This window comes from Sorex araneus, chromosome 8 (assembly GCF_027595985.1).
Source record: "Sorex araneus isolate mSorAra2 chromosome 8, mSorAra2.pri, whole genome shotgun sequence".
In the NCBI taxonomy this organism is placed as follows: domain Eukaryota; kingdom Metazoa; phylum Chordata; class Mammalia; order Eulipotyphla; family Soricidae; genus Sorex; species Sorex araneus.
In genome coordinates this window covers 44,806,596-44,817,731 of record NC_073309.1, presented here as the reverse complement: position 1 = coordinate 44,817,731, position 11,136 = coordinate 44,806,596, and the positions used below count along the sequence as shown (strand labels likewise).

General features: G+C 57.8%; 1 protein-coding gene across 3 annotated transcripts in view; it reads right to left on the bottom strand.

Moving 5' to 3' along the window:
• Positions 1 to 4,383: 4,383 nt before the first annotated feature.
• The window catches only part of LTBP4 (latent transforming growth factor beta binding protein 4), a 32,481-nt gene continuing 25,728 nt past the window's right edge, over positions 4,384 to 11,136 (bottom strand). For all 3 annotated transcript variants that reach the window (XM_055145598.1, XM_055145599.1, XM_055145600.1), the window contains 8 exons: positions 8,765 to 9,034; positions 8,444 to 8,515; positions 7,985 to 8,113; positions 7,697 to 7,855; positions 7,356 to 7,508; positions 5,724 to 6,428; positions 5,215 to 5,397; positions 4,384 to 4,740 (listed from right to left, as the gene is read on the bottom strand). In XM_055145598.1, the coding sequence (XP_055001573.1) occupies positions 4,586 to 4,740; positions 5,215 to 5,397; positions 5,724 to 6,428; positions 7,356 to 7,508; positions 7,697 to 7,855; positions 7,985 to 8,113; positions 8,444 to 8,515; positions 8,765 to 9,034 (1,826 nt within the window). In that variant the 3' untranslated portion in view covers positions 4,384 to 4,585. The remainder of the gene's footprint in view (positions 4,741 to 5,214; positions 5,398 to 5,723; positions 6,429 to 7,355; positions 7,509 to 7,696; positions 7,856 to 7,984; positions 8,114 to 8,443; positions 8,516 to 8,764; positions 9,035 to 11,136) is intronic.

Genomic DNA, 11,136 nt, shown 5'->3' with positions numbered 1-11,136 from the left:
ATAGTCTGAACTTTTCAACAGGCTCTCCAAGGGATCTAGAACAGCAGACTAATCGGAACTGTCTCCTCCAGGAGGAAGTCTTCCCTGATGTTCTCTAAGACTGGGTCAGGCACCTTCCCGAGTACCCATAGCCTCTAATCTTCCTAACTTAGTCAGAACCCCGGGGGCTAGGCCCCCATCTTCGTCCTGAGGGTACGGTGTGGTAATGGCTTCTAGGCCCCTCTCTGGAGCCATATGAAGTCGGGTATTTATTTTTTTGTTCGTTTGGGGGCCATACCCAGCGATGCTAAGGGCTTATTCCTGGCTTTGCACTCAGGAATCACTCCCGGTGGGGTTCAGGGGACCATATGGGATGCTGGGGATTGAAAGTGGTTAGACTGCATGTGGTGCCTTGCCCACGATACTATCATTCCAGCCCCAGTGGCGCAGGGATTTCCTAGCATCTAAAATGTCCTCCGCACTGTCCAATACAGAGACTGACATAGAACAATGGGATCAACAACAACAAAAAAAGCTAATTTAAAAATAGACTCCCCTTCCATTTCCCCATGGCCTTTGCACATGCTGTTCCCTCTGTCTGGAACACCACCCTCAGTTCCCTCCTTCATTCACATCTAAATATCACCTCCAGGGAGGCTGGAACCATAGGACAGCAGGCAGTATGCTTGCCTTGTACGCATCCAACTCGGATTCGATCCCCAGCACCCCATATGGTTCCCTGAGCCCTGCCAGGAGTGATCCCCGAGCTCAGAGCCCAGAATAACCCCTGAGCACCACTGGGTGTGTCCCATAAAAAAAAACAAAACAATAGCTCCAAGCAAAGCATCTGTGCAGCAAGACTCAGCGTCCCCAGGGAGCTGGAGGGATATTTTGATGACTTCTTGAGCCCTTGCTTTGTGCCAGGTGCATCTGTAAGCACTTGGTGTATACAAGCCATTAAACCGCCTCCAGTACTCTGCAGCTACACACTTTCGGAGGACCCAGTGGCTCTTGAGAATGACCCTTCTTCCCCAAAGCTCCAAAAGGTCAACTCAAGAAAGAGACTCTGGGGGCTGGAGCAATAGCACAGCGGGTAGGGCGTTTGCCTTGCACGCGGCTGACCCGGGTTCGATTCCCAGCATCCCATATGGTCCCCTGAGCACCGCCAGGAGCAATTCCTGAGTGCAGAGCCAGGAATAATCCTTGCGCATCGCCTAATTCCTGAGTGCAAAGCCAGGAATAATCCCTGCGCATCATCTAATTCCTGAGTGTAAAACCAGGAATAATCCCTGCGCATTGCCGGGTGTAACCCAAAAAACCAAAAAAAAAAAAAAAAAGGAGACTCTGGCCCCCAATCCTTACAACTTGAGTGATTCTGGGATGATTACATGGGTGATTTGTGCGTCAGACATGCCTTTGCTTTGGGCCACACCCTACAGTGCTCAGGGGACTATGTACCAGGAATCGAACCCAGGCTCCTCCAGACAAAGCATGCAATGCCAGCTCCCCTGGAGTGTGTTTTCTTTGTTTTGGATAGGAAAGCAGGATGGAGTGGGATGGGGAGAGGAGGACCAGAACTCAGGAGCGGCAGCTCTGAGGGTCTTAAAAATACAGAGCCCACTATCTCCCGGAGGGTCAGCTTTAGGGGGTGTCTTTAACCCCACAGCCATCTGCTTGAGCTGTTTTTCAGCTGCCATCTCTTCAGACCCATGCGCATCGGTAAAGTCCCATTTCTTGGCGATATGGCGCTTCTGGCAGCCAAGGCACTTGGGCTTGGCGCAGCATGGTGCCTCCATCACATGTTCTCTGCAGTTTAATGGTGCTGGACCTGAAGACCTGGCCAATCTGGACCGTAGCCCCATGCCCTGGGATTTCTGAAGGCACTCAGCATACCTCCGTGTTTATTTATGGGCCACACCCAGTGGCGCCTGGGGCTTACTCCTGGCTCTGCACTCTGGAATCACTCCTGGCAGTGCATGGGGGACTTTAGAGGATGCCAGGGATTGAACCTGGGTTGGCCACAGCAAGGCAAATGCCGTACCTGCTGTATGGTCCCTCGGGCTCCTGTTTTATTTGTGTTTTTTTTTGGGGGGGGGAGGGTCACACCCGGTGATGCACAGGGGTTACTCCTGGCTCATGCACTCAGGAATTACTCCTGGCCATGCTCAGGGGTCCATATGGGATGCTGGGAATCGAACCCAGGTCTGCTGCATGCAAGGCAAACACCCTACCTGCTCTGCTATCGCTCCAGCCACTCGGGCTCCTGTTTTATAGTTATTTTTATTAAGGCATTACAATTTACAAAGTTGGTGATAATGAGGTTGTTTTGGATAGTGTGCCAACCGATCCTTCCACCAGTGTGACCTTCCCGCCACCAATGTCCTCAGGGTCCCTCCCACCCTCCTTAGGCCGTCTCCCTGGAGCCTGGGGTTAGGACCAGCATGAGGGCAGATGCAAACTTCCCCAACAAAGGGCTGTCTCCAGGGTCCCCTGTTCAAGCCACAAGGGGGGCTGCTGTCTATCATTGCCCACCAGGTTCTGTGGGGGAAAGAGCACAACCAGTTTATCGGGGTGCAGAGCAGAGTGGGAGTGGGATGGTTTCTTTGTGGTTTTGTTTTGGGACCCACACCCAGAAATTGTCATAAGCTACTGCAGCTTATTCAGGGGTGACGCCTGGATGCATGTGGGGGACCATGTGGTGCTGTGGATTGGGCTCGGACTCCCTGCATGCAAAGTCGTCAGGCCAGCCTGCTGTGCCCCAGCAGTGCCCTCTCTAGGTATATATTATGCACAGTGGGTAGAGGCTGGCCGTACCTGCAGCCCACCTGGGTTTAACCCCTAGCACCACATTGGGTCTCTGACACACTGCCAGGGATCACTCCCGAGCACAGAGCCAGGAGTAATCCCTGAGCACTTCTGGGTGTGATCCACCCTCCCCATTTATTTATTTGCTTTTGGGGTCACACCTGGCAATGCACAGGGGTTACTCCTGGCTCTGCACTTGGGGATTACCCCTGGCGATGCTCAGGGGACCATATATGGGATGCTGGGAATCGAACCTGGGTCAGCCACATGCAAGGCAAACGCCCTACCTGCTGTCCTATCACTCTGGCCCCTATTTATGTTTTTGAGGTGCTGGACGGTGCATGCAGGACTCACTTATGCAAGGAATATATTTAACTGTTGAGTCTCTCTCTGGCCCCATGAGAATATATATATTGTTATTAAAAGCGAGGGGGGGAGTTTCAGCTTCCCCCCACTTGGTGCTGGAGAGTGTGGTTTTCTCCTGGGGCACTGAAATCCTGGAGCCTCGGTGGCCCCGTCGCTTTAAGACCCTACAGCAGGTAGGGCCCTTGCCTTGCAAGCAGCCCACTAGGGATTCGCTCTTCAGCGTTTCATATGGTTCTCCGCTCCCACCAGGAGTGATTCCTGAGTGCAGAGCCAGGAGAAAACCCTTAGCATTGCCAGGTATGGCCCCCAAACGGAACCAAACCAAAAGGCTTACTCCTGGCTCTGCACTCAGGGACCACATTGGGTGCCAGGTTATCAAATTTGGGTTGGCCACATGCAAGGCAAGTGCATCCCTCCTTGTAATATCTCTCATCGCCCTTGTACTATCTCCAGGCTATCTCTCAGATTGTACTACCTCTCTCCTTGTACTATCTCTCAGATTTACTCATCCAGGGACTTGTCCTAACCAGCTTCTAACTATTCCATTATGACCACAAAATAAAACGAAACAAAACACCAGGGCCAGAGCAGCAGGTGAGGGGCCTGCCTTGTAAGCGGGGGCCTGGGTTCAATGACTGGCAGGTGTGAGCCCTGAGCACCGTGGGGCGTGGCCCCCAAATAAATCACTGTGTCACTGTCATCCCCTTGCTCATCCATTTGCTAGAGTGGGCACCACTAACGTCTCCGTTGTGAGACTTGAGTGGGCACCAGTAACGTCTCCATTGTGAGACTTGTTACTATTTTTTTTTTCATATCTAATATGCCACGGGTAGCTTGACAGGCTCTGCCCTGTGGCGAGATACTCTCTGTAGCTTGCCGGGCTCTCAGAGAAGGACGGAGAAATCGAACCGGGGTCGGCCGCGTGCAAGGCAAACGCCCTACCCGCTGTGCTATCGCTCCAGCAGCCCCCAAATAAATATACGTAATAAAAATAAACTTTACAAAACAGAAGGCAAAATCTCTCAGGAGATTCAAATCCATAAGACAGACACAGACGAAGTAAAAAGTCAAAAGCCAGAGACAAAGAAACTGACAAAAGAGGGACCGAGAGACCTGGAGGGAGAGGACAGGGACAGACACTGGGGAAACGAGGGGGGGGGCGGGCACAGGGTTGTGAAGGGGAACCGCCCAGTCTCCTGGCGCCAGACTGCGACCCACAACACAAAACAGAAGTACAAAATAGGTGTTTTTAATTGAAAAAAACATTGTATAAAAAGGAGAGCAGGAACGTGAAGGATGCTGTGGGTGCGGGTCCCCCGAGGGCCCGACAGCATCACGGGCCCCGAGACCGGGATGGGGGGTCACCAGTGCGCGTGCGCGCAGACTGGGGGCGGGGCGCCGGGCCCCGAGTGCGCAGGCGCGGAGCGCTCGCCGCTCAGGCTCGGGGTCGCGCGGGCGCGCAGTGGTGCGGCTGGTGCGTGGGGGCGAAGCCCGGGCGGCAGACGCAGCGGAAGGAGCCGTCGGTGTTGACACAGCGCGCGTTGACGCAGAGTGGGGCGTCCAGCTCCGGCTCGTCGCACTCGTTGATATCTGGGGAGGGGGGCAGGAGGGGCGCTGTTCAGGGCTGGGGGCACCCAGGAGCTGGCCTGCCTGGGATCCCCAGGGGCGCAGGCGGCCGCTGTGCCTCGCCTGCGCTACTGTCCTACTAACTGGGCAAAGAGTGACCTGTCCAGGGTCACGCAGGAAAGTGCTGGGCTGCGCCTGAGATCTCTCCGTGTCCTTGATGGAAAACACTCCACTCCCCTGGCATTGAAAGGAGGCCCCCTAGATTAACAGCCCATTTTCCCGGGGGATGGGGGGGGCAGGGAAATTGAGGCTGGGGGGGGGAGGTCAAAGCAAATGGCCCAGGGAGCAGCCTGCGGCAGGCAAATACCCAGTTTGTGCAAGAACCATTCCCACTTCCTGGCCCAGGGCACCCGAACCTCTAAGCTAGGACACCCTCCCCCCCCTGCCACTTCCTAGTCCCACCCCGTCCCTTGGCCAGTCTGCCCCGCCGGCCCTCACCGACGCAGGACATCCGTGTTGTATCCAGGCGGTAGCCGTCGAAGCAGTCGCAGGTGAAGCCCTCGGGGACGCGCACGCAGCGGCCATGGGCGCAGCCGTCCAGGATCCCACATTCCTCGGCCTCCAGCCCCTCGTAGGACCCAGCCAGTGCGCCTGCGCCTGCTGAAAACGCGGCCGGGGGCTCTGGGGGCTCAGTGACTGACCGTCCGTGACTCCCCTCCCGCCACCTTTCCCGACAGTAGGGCTGTGCAGCCCGGCTGCAGGGACCCTTCTAAGCTGTGCGGGGGGGGGGGGCACGGTACCCCCGGGAAGCTGACCTCCCTCCAGCCGTGCTAGCTTTGAATCCAGGGGGAGCCTCTGGGGGCGGATTTCTGTGTCTCTGTCTCTCAGGGCCCCACGGGTCCGTTTCCCATCTCTGCTGACTGCCTCCCCGCCCCGCGGCCGGGCCTCCTTCCTTGTCTGGGACCCCACCAGCCCCGCCCTGCAGTGCTCACCAGCATAGCCTCTACCTTCCGAGGCCTCCTCGGGCTCAGAGAAGGAGCCACGAGTGTCGCGGGGCCGATAGCGCCATCGGGTGCCCGGGTCGGACGGCACGGGACCCTCAGATTCGCCATAGGGGACACCTTCGCTCTCGTCGTCGTCCTCAAAATCGGGCATGTCGAAGGGCGCCCCGAAGGGGGCCTCCCGGCGGGCAAAAGGCCCGGGAGGTGGTGGGTAGGGGTCCACGCGGCGGGGAAACGGTCCGGGGGGTGGGGGCGGTGGGTAGGGATCTTCCCGGCGAGGGAAGGGCCCTGGGGGAGGAGGTGGTGGGTAGGGGTCTCCCCGGCGGGGGAAGGGTCCGGGGGGCGGGGGCGGTGGGTAGGGATCTTCCCGGCGAGGAAAGGGTCCGGGGGGCGGTGGTGGTGGGTAGGGGTCTTCGCGACGGGGGAAGGGTCCAGGGGGAGGAGGCGGTGGATAGGGGTCTTCTCGGCGGGGGAAGGGACCCGGGGGAGGTGGTGGTGGGTAGGGGTCCTCTCGGCGGGGGAAGGGACCCGGGGGTGGTGGGTAGGGATCGTAGGGGAGCACGGGTGGTGGGTACACCTCGGGCCCATAGGGAGGGCTCTGATAAGGTGGGCCTAGGTCTGGGCCGTACTCGTAAGGGGGTGCAAAGCCCCCGGGCCGCGGGGGGCTATATGCAGGGGGGCGCAGCACGTTGCACAGGGCCTCAAAGTCATCTGTAAACAGGAGACAGTCAGTGGGCCCGCCTGGCACCCACCACTCCGCGTCCACCCCGACTCTGCCACCAAGCCCCGGGGCCCCAACCCCCAGGCCGCAGTGGGAAGAGGAACCAAGGGGAGAGGGGAGGGGCTTCGGAGAACACGGTCTGGGATTGGAGGGCTGGGATGGGGGTGGGGCTCTGGATTTCAAATCAGAGACCAGATTTTAGTGCTCTGGGCTCAAGGCACTAGGCACTAAGGACTGCAGCTTGGTATCTGGGCCCAAGTGTTGGTATTTGGAGGACCCAGAGGACTGAGACGAGAACCTATAGAAATATGATCGTGGTAATAGGGACCAGGACTGTGGCCACCTTCCCCCCACCCCTCTAGCGCTACTGAGGCCCTGTGGGGCTAGAACGCATGCTCTAATGGGAGCCGGTAGTTTGGAGGGGGATGGAGGGTCTAAGGACCTGCACTCAGAGTTAAATGGCCAGACTTGAGACTGTGGAGTCCTGGGCACTCATTGGGGTGGGGTTGGGTAATGGGGGGGGGGGGTCTAAGACCCCAGGACTGCAGGTCTCTGGGACTGTCAGCAGGAAAAGTGTGAGTCAGGCAGGTCAGGTTTTGAACCAAGAGGTATCCGATTCTGTGGGTTCAGAATTTGGAGGAGGGGAATCTCGTGATGTATTTTGGGCTTTGGGGGAGCAAGAGTTAAGGTGCAAGTGACTAGATCCCAGCGCTTAGTGGACCTGGTGAGTCAGAGCTGGGAACCACTGCCGCGGACCTGGAGGTCTTTGGGGTGCGACTGGCATCTTAGGGACCAGGTTTGAGGGGTGGGCTGAGACACACGGAGTCGGAGGACCCTAGGGGGGTAACATGGGAGGCCTAAAGACCTGGACTGGGAGGCTGAGGGCAGGGCCTCTGAGCAAGGCAGCTGGTCAGTACCTGAGTCCTGGGCGGGGCAGAGGGCGCAGTCCATGCCCCAGGCCTCCCCATACAGGCAGCAGCATTCGGTGTAGGTAGCCTGGCGGTCCAGCCGAGGGCGACTGCACACTAGGTCGACCCCCACTTCCTGCCAGCACACCCCCAGATTGTCATCTGCGATGGAGACAACATCTACTCAGGTGGGACCGACATTCTGGCCCACCCCCACGCTTGGTCCAGAGGGCTAAACGGATCTGAAAGGGGGCAGGGCCGAAGCAGGCAGGAGGCGTGGTCTCTTTCAGGGTGGGGCGGGGCGGCGGGTGGAGTCACGCGCTGTGGGTGTGGTTTAGGGGCGGGGCTACCTAGGCTCTGGCTCTCATTGGTCACGCAGCGGCGCCGTGAGCCGTCCAGCACCAGCGGCGCCTCGCAGGTGCAGTGGTAGGAGCCCACGGTGTTGACGCAGTGGCCGCCCTCGCAAGCCGGTTCCTCGTCGTCGTTATCGAGGGCGCACTCGTCGTTATCTAGGGCGGGAGAGAGGGGCTGCCCGTCAGCTCGGCGCTGACAGAGGTGCCCGTCCAGGAAGGTGTCCCCGCTGGTGCTGGCCAGCGGCTTGGGCAGGGAAGAGAGGAAGGGGGATCCGGGGGCCGTACCGACGCACTCCATCCGCCGGGCATGGTAGTAGAAGCCGTTGCTGCAGTAACACGAATAGCCGGGAGCCGTGTTCACGCACACGCCGCTTTTGCACACCTGGTCCCGGAAGAGCTGGCACTCGTCCACATCTGCGGCAAGGAGGGTCAGAGGCATTTGTGGCCCGAGGATGGTGGGGATCATGTGGTTGTGGGGCCAGGGTCGGCGGAGATGAGACAGAGAGATGGCAGCAAGGGGTAGAGTCAGGGAACAGTGGAGACGGATGCAGGAAAATAGGGCGAGAGAAGCGAGTGAAACAGAGAGGCCAGAGATGGGCCCTGAGGCGGGCACCTGCCTCTTTGTCAAGATGCCCTAGATTCCGTTCACCTAAAACAAAGCATTAGCTCCTTACTCTCTGCCTAGAAAGCAAAGACAGCTGGGGTAGAGCTGGGCGGAGTGCCTGGGGCCCTGAGATGACTCACCTCTCCGTAGGCTGGGGTCTCCGCTGGGTGCCAGGTAGCCCCGGCCATGGGGGCACAATGACTGGTACTCGGCTGCACAGAGAGAAACAGGCTGAGCCGGACACCCACCCCTCTGCAGCCTCTGCCCTGGCTGCCCACCCAGGCCCCAGGGCTTTGGGACCCCCCTCCCAACATCACTGCCGGTGGCTGGAGCCCCCCCCCCCCCCTCCCAGCCTCAAGCCTCCCACTGCCCTCCTGTGGCCATTCACTCTTGCACAGCCAGTGCTCAGGCCCCCGGCCAGATGTGTGCTTTGCTGCATCCCAGACAGCCGCACAACGCACCTGTCTCCGTGCCGGGGCACTGCTGGATGCGGCAGCCACTGCCCCAGCCCTCGCCCACCGTGCAGCAGCACTCCTGCCACGTCACGTTCCTTGCCAGGATGTTGTCACAGGCGTCAGGAGCCGCAGTGTCAAAGTAGCACTCCCGTCGCCCGCTGCCCACTGGGCCCTGCCTGGGTGGGTTGGGACGGCGGGCTGGGGGTGGCGGTGGGGCTGGCCTGGCTGGCAGATTTGGGCTGGCAGGGGCCTGGGCCTGCGAACCTGGGAATGTACCTGGAGAGACAAGGGGCTTTCGCCAGTGCGGACTGAGCTTCCAGCCCCCATGGTATTGTGGGGGAAGCAGGCTCTGTGGACTCCCAGCCATGAGTGGCAGAATCTGACTCTTGGGGCAAGAGGGCGTTTGCCTTGCACGCAACTGACCCAGGTTCTATCTCTGGCATCCCATAGGGTGCTCTGAGCATCGTCAGGAGTGAGCCCAGAACATTGCTGGGTGTGGCCCCCAAACAAGCAAACAAGAATCTGACTCTCTATCCATCACCCATCTATGGCCACACGCTCTCACGCCCCTTGGGTCGCTTCTGTATCTCTCTTGCCTCCTTCCACCCAGCTGCCAACTTGCCCATCGCGGTGCTACAGTTTATTTGAGGGGGGACAGAGACTGCCCTGCCTCTCAGAAGTCTCTTGGGGGTCCTCACATCACCCCCATCCGCCTGTTTTCATCCCCAAACCTTGGCTGGGTCTTGGAGAATGTACCCCTCAAGGCAGCCTCTCAGCCCGTGCTTAGGGCTCCCCGGGCCCCCTATTTCCCCTCTCAGTGTGTCCAGCCCTGTCCTCTCTGTCCAGGTCCCTGCCTGAGTCTCCAGGAATGCCCCCTCCAGCCCACCTTCACGTGATAGTCAGAGGAGATTTCAAATCTGATGATCTCCCACCGAAACCCTTCTGGATGCCTGAGTGCGTGGGGGAAAGGTTGACCACCCTGAGCATATCAAGCCAGCAGGCTTCCTGCGTGCCTGCCTGCCTCTCACACATCATCTCTTAGTACTCCACTCCATGCCCTGTCCATCATACCCCCTGAACTTATTTTAGTTCCTCAAATGTGTGGGGCCTCCCATGTATTCTGCCCCAAATTCCCACCCTGACCCACGCTGACTGGCTCACTCCCCCTCATCCTATTGTTCCTAGATCAGATACCCCTTCCTACAGGAAGGCCTCCATCCTCCTCTCAGGCAAGCGCTGGCATCATCTCTGAATTCCCATGTCTGCCCCCAATCCTGGCCTGTGCTTCTCTCCCAGCCCCAAATTCTCTGGGTTGCCCAATCTGATTGCCCCCACACTGGACTGTGAACCCCTCAAAGACAGCATATTTCCTAGTCACTGCTATGTCCTCCCAAGAGCAGGTCTTATATATAGTAGGTGCCCAGTGAATATTTGTTGAATGAAACAAACTAGTAAAATCAGAGCCAGTGTTCAGGTCTCCCGACACTGAGTCCTACCAACCAGGCTAGCCCTTGTGTTCTGAGGGTGTTCATCTTTTTTAAAAAAAAAATCACAGCATTTTCTTTACACCACTAGCAGTGACCACTGGGCACAGACCCACGAGTAAGTGCTGAGCACCACCAGGTGTGGCACAAAAACAAGTAAATAAAATGTAATAAACATGGGGCTGGAGCAATAGCACAGCGGGTAGGGCGTTTGCCTTGTACGCGGCCGACCCGGGTTCGATTCCCAGCATCCCATATGGTCCCCTGAGCACCGCCAGGAGTCATTCCTGAGTGCAGAGCCAGGAGTAACCCCTGTGCATCGCCAGGTGTGACCCAAAAGGCAAAAAAAAAAAAAGTAATAAACAGACAAAAATTCTGTTTTAGTTTTTGGGCCACATCTACCTAAGCTCAGGACTTGCTCCTGGCTCTGCACTCAGGAATTACTCCTGGTGATACTTAGGGGACCATATGGAATATCAGGAATTGAATCTGGGTCAATCAGATGCAAGGCAAAAGCTCTGACTAACCCAATCTCTCCAAACCCAGAAAAAAATTAAATCACAGCATTTCATGAGCCAGAAAGTTTATACACTGTGTAAGGTGCTGGCCTTGCACACGGCCAACCCAGATTTGACCCCTGGCATTCCATATGATGCCCCAGGCAGTGCCAGAAGTGATCCTGAGCACAGAGCCAGGAGTAACCACTGAGCATCACAGGGTGTAGCACACAAACACAAAAATTTAATAAATAAAATAGGGCTCAGAACAGTAGTACAGCAGGTAGGGTGTTTGCCTTGCATGCAGATGGTCTAGGTTCAATCCCTGTCACCCCATAGGGTTCCCCCGAGCACTGCCAGGTTTGAGTAAGCCCTGAGCATCACCCGGTGTGCTACC